This window comes from Schistosoma mansoni (assembly GCF_000237925.1).
Source record: "Schistosoma mansoni, WGS project CABG00000000 data, chromosome 1 unplaced supercontig 0034, strain Puerto Rico, whole genome shotgun sequence".
Taxonomy (NCBI): domain Eukaryota; kingdom Metazoa; phylum Platyhelminthes; class Trematoda; order Strigeidida; family Schistosomatidae; genus Schistosoma; species Schistosoma mansoni.
In genome coordinates, this window is record NW_017385988.1 from 999,874 (window position 1) to 1,017,568 (window position 17,695).

Here is a 17,695-nt window from a genome sequence, read left to right on the forward strand (position 1 = left end):
TGTAGTAAGTGGGAATAGGTTGATGTTATTTGATAATATGTGTGATTTTCAGGTGTCGTACTAGTTATATGGTAGTCTAATCGGTGATGTTGGTGTTTGTTGTTGATGCATGAATGTGATGTTTGGAAGAGTGGACGGAGTCAGTTGTAGGACGTGTATTGTTTGTGTTTGTTTTGAGTTGATAGTGTGTGATTGTGTGTGTGTGTGTTGATGGTTGGTGTAGTATGTTAGTGAGTTGTGTTGTGTTGAGGTTGGTGTCGTTGGCACATTGCCGCGCCTCCATAGCTCAGTGGTTAGAGCACTGGTCTAGTAAACCAGGGGTCGGGAGTTCAATTCTCCCTGGAGGCAGTGCGTTCGCACTCACTTTGAACTGGGATCATGTTCAAGTGGTGTGACTTTTACTAACTAGCACCACTGATCACCAACCGTGACGAAACACACTCGTCCGTCTTCAACTCCAAACTCACAACTTCACATACAAGTAGACATCGACTCCAGTCAACTAAACCACTTACAAGACGATCAATGAATTGGAACACTGGAGCTGATGATATTATATATCCACCTGTCAACAGCACTGTCATACCCTGTCGTCAGTTGAACTCAGTGGAAATAATTGAGGAGCTCGCCTCTGGTTAACTTTAACACGAACTCACTCAACCAGAAGCATTGAATGTTGAGCGATGCACCGAGAGACGAGCGAGTCATCGGAAACCTGTTTTTCACTCGACTCCGATGCACTTGGAGCATATCAAGTGAGAATATTATCTCCACAGAATTGTGCGACTGTTTGTGTATTTCGGCAACACTTTTGTTAGGGGTAAGGTATCGACCTGTTGAAGAGTGGATAGTGGAGCTGAGTATTCGGTCGGTTGGTGGGCGTGGTGATGCGATTTTCGCTCTCCCCACACCAGTTCGTCTACACAAACATTTGACAGATATTCTCAGACACACACGACACAACAGGAATATGTAAAGATAGGCTTTGATGAGACTTGTTGGTAAACCAGAGTTTAGACGGTTTGCATAGAGCACGGAAGAAGTGAACATCAGTCGTCACGGGCTTCTCCATGGATTGCCACCACGTCGTCACCTGATCGGCATGAGACATTCGTCAGTGATCTTCCGTGTCTGGTAGGATTAGGGCTTCAGGTGAGTGTGTGGAATGTATGCGCTAATACGAGCTAGTCATGTGAGCAGCTGTTTCAGGTTGGCTTGTGTTTCAGCATGACAACTTGTTGTGGAATTACGCCACACGTGACGATGCTGAGATATCAGTCTGTCTATGAATTGGCGAGCTCATTGTGACGCATTTCGTTCCGAATTCGCTCGTGTCTATAGAACAAGGGATTTGAGGATTGTTATTATCCTACTGTCACTGCTGCTAATCAGAACAGTGAGAGATCGTAGTGAAATGATTGAAGTAGTGCCCCAGTATATATTTATATATATTTACGAATAACTATATGTGTAGATATTTCCATCTACATAGATATAGATATATAAATGTGCAGAATGGATTTCGAGTGATTGATCAAGCATGGAGCGAATTGTTAAGGTGTTTGTTGATGATAATAATACTAATGATAATGAATGGGTTTGTGTGATTCGGAGATGTCTGTAGTAAGTGGGAATAGGTTGATGTTATTTGATAATATGTGTGATTTTCAGGTGTCGTACTAGTTATGTGGTAGTCTAATCGGTGATGTTGGTGTTTGTTGTTGATGCATGAATGTGATGTTTGGAAGAGTGGACGGAGTCAGTTGTAGGACGTGTATTGTTTGTGTTTGTTTTGAGTTGATAGTGTGTGATTGTGTGTGTGTGTGTGTTGATGGTTGGTGTAGTATGTTAGTGAGTTGTGTTGTGTTGAGGTTGGTGTCGTTGGCACATTGCCGCGCCTCCATAGCTCAGTGGTTAGAGCACTGGTCTAGTAAACCAGGGGTCGGGAGTTCAATTCTCCCTGGAGGCAGTGCGTTCGCACTCACTTTGAACTGGGATCATGTTCAAGTGGTGTGACTTTTACTAACTAGCACCACTGATCACCAACCGTGACGAAACACACTCGTCCGTCTTCAACTCCAAACTCACAACTTCACATACAAGTAGACATCGACTCCAGTCAACTAAACCACTTACAAGACGATCAATGAATTGGAACACTGGAGCTGATGATATTATATATCCACCTGTCAACAGCACTGTCATACCCTGTCGTCAGTTGAACTCAGTGGAAATAATTGAGGAGCTCGCCTCTGGTTAACTTTAACACGAACTCACTCAACCAGAAGCATTGAATGTTGAGCGATGCACCGAGAGACGAGCGAGTCATCGGAAACCTGTTTTTCACTCGACTCCGATGCACTTGGAGCATATCAAGTGAGAATATTATCTCCACAGAATTGTGCGACTGTTTGTGTATTTCGGCAACACTTTTGTTAGGGGTAAGGTATCGACCTGTTGAAGAGTGGATAGTGGAGCTGAGTATTCGGTCGGTTGGTGGGCGTGGTGATGCGATTTTCGCTCTCCCCACACCAGTTCGTCTACACAAACATTTGACAGATATTCTCAGACACACACGACACAACAGGAATATGTAAAGATAGGCTTTGATGAGACTTGTTGGTAAGCCAGAGTTTAGACGGTTTGCATAGAGCACGGAAGAAGTGAACATCAGTCGTCACGGGCTTCTCCATGGATTGCCACCACGTCGTCACCTGATCGGCATGAGACATTCGTCAGTGATCTTCCGTGTCTGGTAGGATTAGGGCTTCAGGTGAGTGTGTGGAATGTATGAGCTAATACGAGCTAGTCATGTGAGCAGCTGTTTCAGGTTGGCTTGTGTTTCAGCATGACAACTTGTTGTGGAATTACGCCACACGTGACGATGCTGAGATATCAGTCTGTCTATGAATTGGCGAGCTCATTGTGACGCATTTCGTTCCGAATTCGCTCGTGTCTATAGAACAAGGGATTTGAGGATTGTTATTATCCTACTGTCACTGCTGCTAATCAGAACAGTGAGAGATCGTAGTGAAATGATTGAAGTAGTGCCCCAGTATATATTTATATATATTTACGAATAACTATATGTGTAGATATTTCCATCTACATAGATATAGATATATAAATGTGCAGAATGGATTTCGAGTGATTGATCAAGCATGGAGCGAATTGTTAAGGTGTTTGTTGATGATAATAATACTAATGATAATGAATGGGTTTGTGTGATTCGGAGATGTCTGTAGTAAGTGGGAATAGGTTGATGTTATTTGATAATATGTGTGATTTTCAGGTGTCGTACTAGTTATATGGTAGTCTAATCGGTGATGTTGGTGTTTGTTGTTGATGCATGAATGTGATGTTTGGAAGAGTGGATGGAGTCAGTTGTAGGACGTGTATTGTTTGTGTTTGTTTTGAGTTGATAGTGTGTGATTGTGTGTGTGTGTGTGTTGATGGTTGGTGTAGTATGTTAGTGAGTTGTGTTGTGTTGAGGTTGGTGTCGTTGGCACACTGCCGCGCCTCCATAGCTCAGTGGTTAGAGCACTGGTCTAGTAAACCAGGGGTCGGGAGTTCAATTCTCCCTGGAGGCAGTGCGTTCGCACTCACTTTGAACTGGGATCATGTTCAAGTGGTGTGACTTTTACTAACTAGCACCACTGATCACCAACCGTGACGAAACACACTCGTCCGTCTTCAACTCCAAACTCACAACTTCACATACAAGTAGACATCGACTCCAGTCAACTAAACCACTTACAAGACGATCAATGAATTGGAACACTGGAGCTGATGATATTATATATCCACCTGTCAACAGCACTGTCATACCCTGTCGTCAGTTGAACTCAGTGGAAATAATTGAGGAGCTCGCCTCTGGTTAACTTTAACACGAACTCACTCAACCAGAAGCATTGAATGTTGAGCGATGCACCGAGAGACGAGCGAGTCATCGGAAACCTGTTTTTCACTCGACTCCGATGCACTTGGAGCATATCAAGTGAGAATATTATCTCCACAGAATTGTGCGACTGTTTGTGTATTTCGGCAACACTTTTGTTAGGGGTAAGGTATCGACCTGTTGAAGAGTGGATAGTGGAGCTGAGTATTCGGTCGGTTGGTGGGCGTGGTGATGCGATTTTCGCTCTCCCCACACCAGTTCGTCTACACAAACATTTGACAGATATTCTCAGACACACACGACACAACAGGAATATGTAAAGATAGGCTTTGATGAGACTTGTTGGTAAACCAGAGTTTAGACGGTTTGCATAGAGCACGGAAGAAGTGAACATCAGTCGTCACGGGCTTCTCCATGGATTGCCACCACGTCGTCACCTGATCGGCATGAGACATTCGTCAGTGATCTTCCGTGTCTGGTAGGATTAGGGCTTCAGGTGAGTGTGTGGAATGTATGCGCTAATACGAGCTAGTCATGTGAGCAGCTGTTTCAGGTTGGCTTGTGTTTCAGCATGACAACTTGTTGTGGAATTACGCCACACGTGACGATGCTGAGATATCAGTCTGTCTATGAATTGGCGAGCTCATTGTGACGCATTTCGTTCCGAATTCGCTCGTGTCTATAGAACAAGGGATTTGAGGATTGTTATTATCCTACTGTCACTGCTGCTAATCAGAACAGTGAGAGATCGTAGTGAAATGATTGAAGTAGTGCCCCAGTATATATTTATATATATTTACGAATAACTATATGTGTAGATATTTCCATCTACATAGATATAGATATATAAATGTGCAGAATGGATTTCGAGTGATTGATCAAGCATGGAGCGAATTGTTAAGGTGTTTGTTGATGATAATAATACTAATGATAATGAATGGGTTTGTGTGATTCGGAGATGTCTGTAGTAAGTGGGAATAGGTTGATGTTATTTGATAATATGTGTGATTTTCAGGTGTCGTACTAGTTATGTGGTAGTCTAATCGGTGATGTTGGTGTTTGTTGTTGATGCATGAATGTGATGTTTGGAAGAGTGGATGGAGTCAGTTGTAGGACGTGTATTGTTTGTGTTTGTTTTGAGTTGATAGTGTGTGATTGTGTGTGTGTGTGTGTTGATGGTTGGTGTAGTATGTTAGTGAGTTGTGTTGTGTTGAGGTTGGTGTCGTTGGCACATTGCCGCGCCTCCATAGCTCAGTGGTTAGAGCACTGGTCTAGTAAACCAGGGGTCGGGAGTTCAATTCTCCCTGGAGGCAGTGCGTTCGCACTCACTTTGAACTGGGATCATGTTCAAGTGGTGTGACTTTCACTAACTAGCACCACTGATCACCAACCGTGACGAAACACACTCGTCCGTCTTCAACTCCAAACTCACAACTTCACATACAAGTAGACATCGACTCCAGTCAACTAAACCACTTACAAGACGATCAATGAATTGGAACACTGGAGCTGATGATATTATATATCCACCTGTCAACAGCACTGTCATACCCTGTCGTCAGTTGAACTCAGTGGAAATAATTGAGGAGCTCGCCTCTGGTTAACTTTAACACGAACTCACTCAACCAGAAGCATTGAATGTTGAGCGATGCACCGAGAGACGAGCGAGTCATCGGAAACCTGTTTTTCACTCGACTCCGATGCACTTGGAGCATATCAAGTGAGAATATTATCTCCACAGAATTGTGCGGCTGTTTGTGTATTTCGGCAACACTTTTGTTAGGGGTAAGGTATCGACCTGTTGAAGAGTGGATAGTGGAGCTGAGTATTCGGTCGGTTGGTGGGCATGGTGATGCGATTTTCGCTCTCCCCACACCAGTTCGTCTACACAAACATTTGACAGATATTCTCAGACACACACGACACAACAGGAATATGTAAAGATAGGCTTTGATGAGACTTGTTGGTAAACCAGAGTTTAGACGGTTTGCATAGAGCACGGAAGAAGTGAACATCAGTCGTCACGGGCTTCTCCATGGATTGCCACCACGTCGTCACCTGATCGGCATGAGACATTCGTCAGTGATCTTCCGTGTCTGGTAGGATTAGGGCTTCAGGTGAGTGTGTGGAATGTATGCGCTAATACGAGCTAGTCATGTGAGCAGCTGTTTCAGGTTGGCTTGTGTTTCAGCATGACAACTTGTTGTGGAATTACGCCACACGTGACGATGCTGAGATATCAATCTGTCTATGAATTGGCGAGCTCATTGTGACGCATTTCGTTCCGAATTCGCTCGTGTCTATAGAACAAGGGATTTGAGGATTGTTATTATCCTACTGTCACTGCTGCTAATCAGAACAGTGAGAGATCGTAGTGAAATGATTGAAGTAGTGCCCCAGTATATATTTATATATATTTACGAATAACTATATGTGTAGATATTTCCATCTACATAGATATAGATATATAAATGTGCAGAATGGATTTCGAGTGATTGATCAAGCATGGAGCGAATTGTTAAGGTGTTTGTTGATGATAATAATACTAATGATAATGAATGGGTTTGTGTGATTCGGAGATGTCTGTAGTAAGTGGGAATAGGTTGATGTTATTTGATAATATGTGTGATTTTCAGGTGTCGTACTAGTTATGTGGTAGTCTAATCGGTGATGTTGGTGTTTGTTGTTGATGCATGAATGTGATGTTTGGAAGAGTGGACGGAGTCAGTTGTAGGACGTGTATTGTTTGTGTTTGTTTTGAGTTGATAGTGTGTGATTGTGTGTGTGTGTGTTGATGGTTGGTGTAGTATGTTAGTGAGTTGTGTTGTGTTGAGGTTGGTGTCGTTGGCACATTGCCGCGCCTCCACAGCTCAGTGGTTAGAGCACTGGTCTAGTAAACCAGGGGTCGGGAGTTCAATTCTCCCTGGAGGCAGTGCGTTCGCACTCACTTTGAACTGGGATCATGTTCAAGTGGTGTGACTTTCACTAACTAGCACCACTGATCACCAACCGTGACGAAACACACTCGTCCGTCTTCAACTCCAAACTCACAACTTCACATACAAGTAGACATCGACTCCAGTCAACTAAACCACTTACAAGACGATCAATGAATTGGAACACTGGAGCTGATGATATTATATATCCACCTGTCAACAGCACTGTCATACCCTGTCGTCAGTTGAACTCAGTGGAAATAATTGAGGAGCTCGCCTCTGGTTAACTTTAACACGAACTCACTCAACCAGAAGCATTGAATGTTGAGCGATGCACCGAGAGACGAGCGAGTCATCGGAAACCTGTTTTTCACTCGACTCCGATGCACTTGGAGCATATCAAGTGAGAATATTATCTCCACAGAATTGTGCGACTGTTTGTGTATTTCGGCAACACTTTTGTTAGGGGTAAGGTATCGACCTGTTGAAGAGTGGATAGTGGAGCTGAGTATTCGGTCGGTTGGTGGGCGTGGTGATGCGATTTTCGCTCTCCCCACACCAGTTCGTCTACACAAACATTTGACAGATATTCTCAGACACACACGACACAACAGGAATATGTAAAGATAGGCTTTGATGAGACTTGTTGGTAAACCAGAGTTTAGACGGTTTGCATAGAGCACGGAAGAAGTGAACATCAGTCGTCACGGGCTTCTCCATGGATTGCCACCACGTCGTCACCTGATCGGCATGAGACATTCGTCAGTGATCTTCCGTGTCTGGTAGGATTAGGGCTTCAGGTGAGTGTGTGGAATGTATGCGCTAATACGAGCTAGTCATGTGAGCAGCTGTTTCAGGTTGGCTTGTGTTTCAGCATGACAACTTGTTGTGGAATTACGCCACACGTGACGATGCTGAGATATCAATCTGTCTATGAATTGGCGAGCTCATTGTGACGCATTTCGTTCCGAATTCGCTCGTGTCTATAGAACAAGGGATTTGAGGATTGTTATTATCCTACTGTCACTGCTGCTAATCAGAACAGTGAGAGATCGTAGTGAAATGATTGAAGTAGTGCCCCAGTATATATTTATATATATTTACGAATAACTATATGTGTAGATATTTCCATCTACATAGATATAGATATATAAATGTGCAGAATGGATTTCGAGTGATTGATCAAGCATGGAGCGAATTGTTAAGGTGTTTGTTGATGATAATAATACTAATGATAATGAATGGGTTTGTGTGATTCGGAGATGTCTGTAGTAAGTGGGAATAGGTTGATGTTATTTGATAATATGTGTGATTTTCAGGTGTCGTACTAGTTATGTGGTAGTCTAATCGGTGATGTTGGTGTTTGTTGTTGATGCATGAATGTGATGTTTGGAAGAGTGGACGGAGTCAGTTGTAGGACGTGTATTGTTTGTGTTTGTTTTGAGTTGATAGTGTGTGATTGTGTGTGTGTGTGTGTGTTGATGGTTGGTGTAGTATGTTAGTGAGTTGTGTTGTGTTGAGGTTGGTGTCGTTGGCACATTGCCGCGCCTCCATAGCTCAGTGGTTAGAGCACTGGTCTAGTAAACCAGGGGTCGGGAGTTCAATTCTCCCTGGAGGCAGTGCGTTCGCACTCACTTTGAACTGGGATCATGTTCAAGTGGTGTGACTTTCACTAACTAGCACCACTGATCACCAACCGTGACGAAACACACTCGTCCGTCTTCAACTCCAAACTCACAACTTCACATACAAGTAGACATCGACTCCAGTCAACTAAACCACTTACAAGACGATCAATGAATTGGAACACTGGAGCTGATGATATTATATATCCACCTGTCAACAGCACTGTCATACCCTGTCGTCAGTTGAACTCAGTGGAAATAATTGAGGAGCTCGCCTCTGGTTAACTTTAACACGAACTCACTCAACCAGAAGCATTGAATGTTGAGCGATGCACCGAGAGACGAGCGAGTCATCGGAAACCTGTTTTTCACTCGACTCCGATGCACTTGGAGCATATCAAGTGAGAATATTATCTCCACAGAATTGTGCGGCTGTTTGTGTATTTCGGCAACACTTTTGTTAGGGGTAAGGTATCGACCTGTTGAAGAGTGGATAGTGGAGCTGAGTATTCGGTCGGTTGGTGGGCGTGGTGATGCGATTTTCGCTCTCCCCACACCAGTTCGTCTACACAAACATTTGACAGATATTCTCAGACACACACGACACAACAGGAATATGTAAAGATAGGCTTTGATGAGACTTGTTGGTAAACCAGAGTTTAGACGGTTTGCATAGAGCACGGAAGAAGTGAACATCAGTCGTCACGGGCTTCTCCATGGATTGCCACCACGTCGTCACCTGATCGGCATGAGACATTCGTCAGTGATCTTCCGTGTCTGGTAGGATTAGGGCTTCAGGTGAGTGTGTGGAATGTATGCGCTAATACGAGCTAGTCATGTGAGCAGCTGTTTCAGGTTGGCTTGTGTTTCAGCATGACAACTTGTTGTGGAATTACGCCACACGTGACGATGCTGAGATATCAGTCTGTCTATGAATTGGCGAGCTCATTGTGACGCATTTCGTTCCGAATTCGCTCGTGTCTATAGAACAAGGGATTTGAGGATTGTTATTATCCTACTGTCACTGCTGCTAATCAGAACAGTGAGAGATCGTAGTGAAATGATTGAAGTAGTGCCCCAGTATATATTTATATATATTTACGAATAACTATATGTGTAGATATTTCCATCTACATAGATATAGATATATAAATGTGCAGAATGGATTTCGAGTGATTGATCAAGCATGGAGCGAATTGTTAAGGTGTTTGTTGATGATAATAATACTAATGATAATGAATGGGTTTGTGTGATTCGGAGATGTCTGTAGTAAGTGGGAATAGGTTGATGTTACTTGATAATATGTGTGATTTTCAGGTGTCGTACTAGTTATGTGGTAGTCTAATCGGTGATGTTGGTGTTTGTTGTTGATGCATGAATGTGATGTTTGGAAGAGTGGACGGAGTCAGTTGTAGGACGTGTATTGTTTGTGTTTGTTTTGAGTTGATAGTGTGTGATTGTGTGTGTGTGTGTGTTGATGGTTGGTGTAGTATGTTAGTGAGTTGTGTTGTGTTGAGGTTGGTGTCGTTGGCACATTGCCGCGCCTCCATAGCTCAGTGGTTAGAGCACTGGTCTAGTAAACCAGGGGTCGGGAGTTCAATTCTCCCTGGAGGCAGTGCGTTCGCACTCACTTTGAACTGGGATCATGTTCAAGTGGTGTGACTTTTACTAACTAGCACCACTGATCACCAACCGTGACGAAACACACTCGTCCGTCTTCAACTCCAAACTCACAACTTCACATACAAGTAGACATCGACTCCAGTCAACTAAACCACTTACAAGACGATCAATGAATTGGAACACTGGAGCTGATGATATTATATATCCACCTGTCAACAGCACTGTCATACCCTGTCGTCAGTTGAACTCAGTGGAAATAATTGAGGAGCTCGCCTCTGGTTAACTTTAACACGAACTCACTCAACCAGAAGCATTGAATGTTGAGCGATGCACCGAGAGACGAGCGAGTCATCGGAAACCTGTTTTTCACTCGACTCCGATGCACTTGGAGCATATCAAGTGAGAATATTATCTCCACAGAATTGTGCGGCTGTTTGTGTATTTCGGCAACACTTTTGTTAGGGGTAAGGTATCGACCTGTTGAAGAGTGGATAGTGGAGCTGAGTATTCGGTCGGTTGGTGGGCGTGGTGATGCGATTTTCGCTCTCCCCACACCAGTTCGTCTACACAAACATTTGACAGATATTCTCAGACACACACGACACAACAGGAATATGTAAAGATAGGCTTTGATGAGACTTGTTGGTAAACCAGAGTTTAGACGGTTTGCATAGAGCACGGAAGAAGTGAACATCAGTCGTCACGGGCTTCTCCATGGATTGCCACCACGTCGTCACCTGATCGGCATGAGACATTCGTCAGTGATCTTCCGTGTCTGGTAGGATTAGGGCTTCAGGTGAGTGTGTGGAATGTATGCGCTAATACGAGCTAGTCATGTGAGCAGCTGTTTCAGGTTGGCTTGTGTTTCAGCATGACAACTTGTTGTGGAATTACGCCACACGTGACGATGCTGAGATATCAGTCTGTCTATGAATTGGCGAGCTCATTGTGACGCATTTCGTTCCGAATTCGCTCGTGTCTATAGAACAAGGAATTTGAGGATTGTTATTATCCTACTGTCACTGCTGCTAATCAGAACAGTGAGAGATCGTAGTGAAATGATTGAAGTAGTGCCCCAGTATATATTTATATATATTTACGAATAACTATATGTGTAGATATTTCCATCTACATAGATATAGATATATAAATGTGCAGAATGGATTTCGAGTGATTGATCAAGCATGGAGCGAATTGTTAAGGTGTTTGTTGATGATAATAATACTAATGATAATGAATGGGTTTGTGTGATTCGGAGATGTCTGTAGTAAGTGGGAATAGGTTGATGTTATTTGATAATATGTGTGATTTTCAGGTGTCGTACTAGTTATGTGGTAGTCTAATCGGTGATGTTGGTGTTTGTTGTTGATGCATGAATGTGATGTTTGGAAGAGTGGACGGAGTCAGTTGTAGGACGTGTATTGTTTGTGTTTGTTTTGAGTTGATAGTGTGTGATTGTGTGTGTGTGTGTGTGTTGATGGTTGGTGTAGTATGTTAGTGAGTTGTGTTGTGTTGAGGTTGGTGTCGTTGGCACATTGCCGCGCCTCCATAGCTCAGTGGTTAGAGCACTGGTCTAGTAAACCAGGGGTCGGGAGTTCAATTCTCCCTGGAGGCAGTGCGTTCGCACTCACTTTGAACTGGGATCATGTTCAAGTGGTGTGACTTTTACTAACTAGCACCACTGATCACCAACCGTGACGAAACACACTCGTCCGTCTTCAACTCCAAACTCACAACTTCACATACAAGTAGACATCGACTCCAGTCAACTAAACCACTTACAAGACGATCAATGAATTGGAACACTGGAGCTGATGATATTATATATCCACCTGTCAACAGCACTGTCATACCCTGTCGTCAGTTGAACTCAGTGGAAATAATTGAGGAGCTCGCCTCTGGTTAACTTTAACACGAACTCACTCAACCAGAAGCATTGAATGTTGAGCGATGCACCGAGAGACGAGCGAGTCATCGGAAACCTGTTTTTCACTCGACTCCGATGCACTTGGAGCATATCAAGTGAGAATATTATCTCCACAGAATTGTGCGACTGTTTGTGTATTTCGGCAACACTTTTGTTAGGGGTAAGGTATCGACCTGTTGAAGAGTGGATAGTGGAGCTGAGTATTCGGTCGGTTGGTGGGCGTGGTGATGCGATTTTCGCTCTCCCCACACCAGTTCGTCTACACAAACATTTGACAGATATTCTCAGACACACACGACACAACAGGAATATGTAAAGATAGGCTTTGATGAGACTTGTTGGTAAGCCAGAGTTTAGACGGTTTGCATAGAGCACGGAAGAAGTGAACATCAGTCGTCACGGGCTTCTCCATGGATTGCCACCACGTCGTCACCTGATCGGCATGAGACATTCGTCAGTGATCTTCCGTGTCTGGTAGGATTAGGGCTTCAGGTGAGTGTGTGGAATGTATGCGCTAATACGAGCTAGTCATGTGAGCAGCTGTTTCAGGTTGGCTTGTGTTTCAGCATGACAACTTGTTGTGGAATTACGCCACACGTGACGATGCTGAGATATCAGTCTGTCTATGAATTGGCGAGCTCATTGTGACGCATTTCGTTCCGAATTCGCTCGTGTCTATAGAACAAGGGATTTGAGGATTGTTATTATCCTACTGTCACTGCTGCTAATCAGAACAGTGAGAGATCGTAGTGAAATGATTGAAGTAGTGCCCCAGTATATATTTATATATATTTACGAATAACTATATGTGTAGATATTTCCATCTACATAGATATAGATATATAAATGTGCAGAATGGATTTCGAGTGATTGATCAAGCATGGAGCGAATTGTTAAGGTGTTTGTTGATGATAATAATACTAATGATAATGAATGGGTTTGTGTGATTCGGAGATGTCTGTAGTAAGTGGGAATAGGTTGATGTTATTTGATAATATGTGTGATTTTCAGGTGTCGTACTAGTTATGTGGTAGTCTAATCGGTGATGTTGGTGTTTGTTGTTGATGCATGAATGTGATGTTTGGAAGAGTGGACGGAGTCAGTTGTAGGACGTGTATTGTTTGTGTTTGTTTTGAGTTGATAGTGTGTGATTGTGTGTGTGTGTGTTGATGGTTGGTGTAGTATGTTAGTGAGTTGTGTTGTGTTGAGGTTGGTGTCGTTGGCACATTGCCGCGCCTCCATAGCTCAGTGGTTAGAGCACTGGTCTAGTAAACCAGGGGTCGGGAGTTCAATTCTCCCTGGAGGCAGTGCGTTCGCACTCACTTTGAACTGGGATCATGTTCAAGTGGTGTGACTTTTACTAACTAGCACCACTGATCACCAACCGTGACGAAACACACTCGTCCGTCTTCAACTCCAAACTCACAACTTCACATACAAGTAGACATCGACTCCAGTCAACTAAACCACTTACAAGACGATCAATGAATTGGAACACTGGAGCTGATGATATTATATATCCACCTGTCAACAGCACTGTCATACCCTGTCGTCAGTTGAACTCAGTGGAAATAATTGAGGAGCTCGCCTCTGGTTAACTTTAACACGAACTCACTCAACCAGAAGCATTGAATGTTGAGCGATGCACCGAGAGACGAACGAGTCATCGGAAACCTGTTTTTCACTCGACTCCGATGCACTTGGAGCATATCAAGTGAGAATATTATCTCCACAGAATTGTGCGACTGTTTGTGTATTTCGGCAACACTTTTGTTAGGGGTAAGGTATCGACCTGTTGAAGAGTGGATAGTGGAGCTGAGTATTCGGTCGGTTGGTGGGCGTGGTGATGCGATTTTCGCTCTCCCCACACCAGTTCGTCTACACAAACATTTGACAGATATTCTCAGACACACACGACACAACAGGAATATGTAAAGATAGGCTTTGATGAGACTTGTTGGTAAGCCAGAGTTTAGACGGTTTGCATAGAGCACGGAAGAAGTGAACATCAGTCGTCACGGGCTTCTCCATGGATTGCCACCACGTCGTCACCTGATCGGCATGAGACATTCGTCAGTGATCTTCCGTGTCTGGTAGGATTAGGGCTTCAGGTGAGTGTGTGGAATGTATGAGCTAATACGAGCTAGTCATGTGAGCAGCTGTTTCAGGTTGGCTTGTGTTTCAGCATGACAACTTGTTGTGGAATTACGCCACACGTGACGATGCTGAGATATCAGTCTGTCTATGAATTGGCGAGCTCATTGTGACGCATTTCGTTCCGAATTCGCTCGTGTCTATAGAACAAGGGATTTGAGGATTGTTATTATCCTACTGTCACTGCTGCTAATCAGAACAGTGAGAGATCGTAGTGAAATGATTGAAGTAGTGCCCCAGTATATATTTATATATATTTACGAATAACTATATGTGTAGATATTTCCATCTACATAGATATAGATATATAAATGTGCAGAATGGATTTCGAGTGATTGATCAAGCATGGAGCGAATTGTTAAGGTGTTTGTTGATGATAATAATACTAATGATAATGAATGGGTTTGTGTGATTCGGAGATGTCTGTAGTAAGTGGGAATAGGTTGATGTTATTTGATAATATGTGTGATTTTCAGGTGTCGTACTAGTTATATGGTAGTCTAATCGGTGATGTTGGTGTTTGTTGTTGATGCATGAATGTGATGTTTGGAAGAGTGGACGGAGTCAGTTGTAGGACGTGTATTGTTTGTGTTTGTTTTGAGTTGATAGTGTGTGATTGTGTGTGTGTGTGTTGATGGTTGGTGTAGTATGTTAGTGAGTTGTGTTGTGTTGAGGTTGGTGTCGTTGGCACATTGCCGCGCCTCCATAGCTCAGTGGTTAGAGCACTGGTCTAGTAAACCAGGGGTCGGGAGTTCAATTCTCCCTGGAGGCAGTGCGTTCGCACTCACTTTGAACTGGGATCATGTTCAAGTGGTGTGACTTTTACTAACTAGCACCACTGATCACCAACCGTGACGAAACACACTCGTCCGTCTTCAACTCCAAACTCACAACTTCACATACAAGTAGACATCGACTCCAGTCAACTAAACCACTTACAAGACGATCAATGAATTGGAACACTGGAGCTGATGATATTATATATCCACCTGTCAACAGCACTGTCATACCCTGTCGTCAGTTGAACTCAGTGGAAATAATTGAGGAGCTCGCCTCTGGTTAACTTTAACACGAACTCACTCAACCAGAAGCATTGAATGTTGAGCGATGCACCGAGAGACGAGCGAGTCATCGGAAACCTGTTTTTCACTCGACTCCGATGCACTTGGAGCATATCAAGTGAGAATATTATCTCCACAGAATTGTGCGACTGTTTGTGTATTTCGGCAACACTTTTGTTAGGGGTAAGGTATCGACCTGTTGAAGAGTGGATAGTGGAGCTGAGTATTCGGTCGGTTGGTGGGCGTGGTGATGCGATTTTCGCTCTCCCCACACCAGTTCGTCTACACAAACATTTGACAGATATTCTCAGACACACACGACACAACAGGAATATGTAAAGATAGGCTTTGATGAGACTTGTTGGTAAGCCAGAGTTTAGACGGTTTGCATAGAGCACGGAAGAAGTGAACATCAGTCGTCACGGGCTTCTCCATGGATTGCCACCACGTCGTCACCTGATCGGCATGAGACATTCGTCAGTGATCTTCCGTGTCTGGTAGGATTAGGGCTTCAGGTGAGTGTGTGGAATGTATGCGCTAATACGAGCTAGTCATGTGAGCAGCTGTTTCAGGTTGGCTTGTGTTTCAGCATGACAACTTGTTGTGGAATTACGCCACACGTGACGATGCTGAGATATCAGTCTGTCTATGAATTGGCGAGCTCATTGTGACGCATTTCGTTCCGAATTCGCTCGTGTCTATAGAACAAGGGATTTGAGGATTGTTATTATCCTACTGTCACTGCTGCTAATCAGAACAGTGAGAGATCGTAGTGAAATGATTGAAGTAGTGCCCCAGTATATATTTATATATATTTACGAATAACTATATGTGTAGATATTTCCATCTACATAGATATAGATATATAAATGTGCAGAATGGATTTCGAGTGATTGATCAAGCATGGAGCGAATTGTTAAGGTGTTTGTTGATGATAATAATACTAATGATAATGAATGGGTTTGTGTGATTCGGAGATGTCTGTAGTAAGTGGGAATAGGTTGATGTTATTTGATAATATGTGTGATTTTCAGGTGTCGTACTAGTTATGTGGTAGTCTAATCGGTGATGTTGGTGTTTGTTGTTGATGCATGAATGTGATGTTTGGAAGAGTGGACGGAGTCAGTTGTAGGACGTGTATTGTTTGTGTTTGTTTTGAGTTGATAGTGTGTGATTGTGTGTGTGTGTGTGTTGATGGTTGGTGTAGTATGTTAGTGAGTTGTGTTGTGTTGAGGTTGGTGTCGTTGGCACATTGCCGCGCCTCCATAGCTCAGTGGTTAGAGCACTGGTCTAGTAAACCAGGGGTCGGGAGTTCAATTCTCCCTGGAGGCAGTGCGTTCGCACTCACTTTGAACTGGGATCATGTTCAAGTGGTGTGACTTTTACTAACTAGCACCACTGATCACCAACCGTGACGAAACACACTCGTCCGTCTTCAACTCCAAACTCACAACTTCACATACAAGTAGACATCGACTCCAGTCAACTAAACCACTTACAAGACGATCAATGAATTGGAACACTGGAGCTGATGATGTTATATATCCTGTCGATTTTTCCTTTTGTTTTTTTTTCCCTCATTGTTTACCTTTTCGTATTTATGATTTCTAATTTTTGATTCGATGATTTTTTAATTAATGATATATTGCGTATATTGTTAAATATCAGTTATATATTTGTGATCTCCCAATTTTTTGAAAAATTATAATTTCTGAGATTTCGTTACACCGTGTGTGCCACTTCTTTGGGGAATAAATAACCATATTACCTTTACCTTTATGCTTCGATTGGACTTTTTTTGTCATTACAGTGCTTTTTCTTTATATATTGGTTTCATTCGAAGTTTTGATTTTTTTTTGCTTTTGTTCCGTTTTATGTTTTATTCTTAATGTCCCATTCTGTCACTTTACTTTTTTTTGAAACCCATATTCTTTCCCCTCAGTTTTTGAGATATACAGATAGACGTTTTTACATATTTTTTCAAACTGAGTGCTCAGTTTTTTTCTCTGTGATATATTTTTTTTCAATTTTCCTTCTTTTACTCGTTAAAGAAATTCTCAGATTGGAAACAAATTTGTTGCTGATCCGATCTATCCTGTTCCTCAGTTAGATCTTACATGTCTTTCTGTGAATTCAGTTGATGAAAATGAATCATTTACAGCGACTAGATGTGTACAATCTAATCAGAATACAAGTGAGAAAGATTTGGTGAGACGAATTATTAATTATTTCTGTTTTGTTATTCAATGAATTTAAACAAAATGGATATGAAAATATTTATTTTTGAGAAGGGGTTTAGTGGATATATCAGTATTTCCATAGTTGAACTCATGAGTCAATTGAAGCTAGACCATCATGGAAAACCTGGAAGCACTGGCTAGCTGTTTCGTCACATTGCGGGACTCCTCAACAGTGCGCATCCACGATCCCGCCTCATGAGATTCGAAGTCAGGACCTACCAGTCTCGCGCC

General features: G+C 42.9%; 2 protein-coding genes and 1 non-coding gene across 3 annotated transcripts; 1 reads left to right on the top strand and 2 right to left on the bottom strand.

Moving 5' to 3' along the window:
- Positions 1 to 11,625: 11,625 nt before the first annotated feature.
- Smp_tRNA_00816_Thr_AGT.1.1 lies at positions 11,626 to 11,697 on the top strand. The gene has a single exon. It is a non-coding gene (tRNA).
- A 1,631-nt stretch (positions 11,698 to 13,328) lies between these two features.
- Smp_182410 (hypothetical protein) lies at positions 13,329 to 13,552 on the bottom strand (the record flags this gene model as incomplete). The annotated part of the gene is made up of 2 exons (XM_018791874.1): positions 13,329 to 13,338; positions 13,401 to 13,552. The coding sequence occupies 2 exons, from the start codon at positions 13,550 to 13,552 to the stop codon at positions 13,329 to 13,331; spliced, it is 162 nt and encodes a 53-aa protein (XP_018644981.1).
- Positions 13,553 to 15,019: 1,467 nt separating this feature from the next.
- Positions 15,020 to 15,171, bottom strand: Smp_184380 (hypothetical protein; the record flags this gene model as incomplete). Its single annotated transcript, XM_018791875.1, has 1 exon — positions 15,020 to 15,171. A coding segment is annotated over one exon (152 nt), but the record flags the coding sequence as incomplete, so codon positions are not given.
- Positions 15,172 to 17,695: the final 2,524 nt, after the last annotated feature.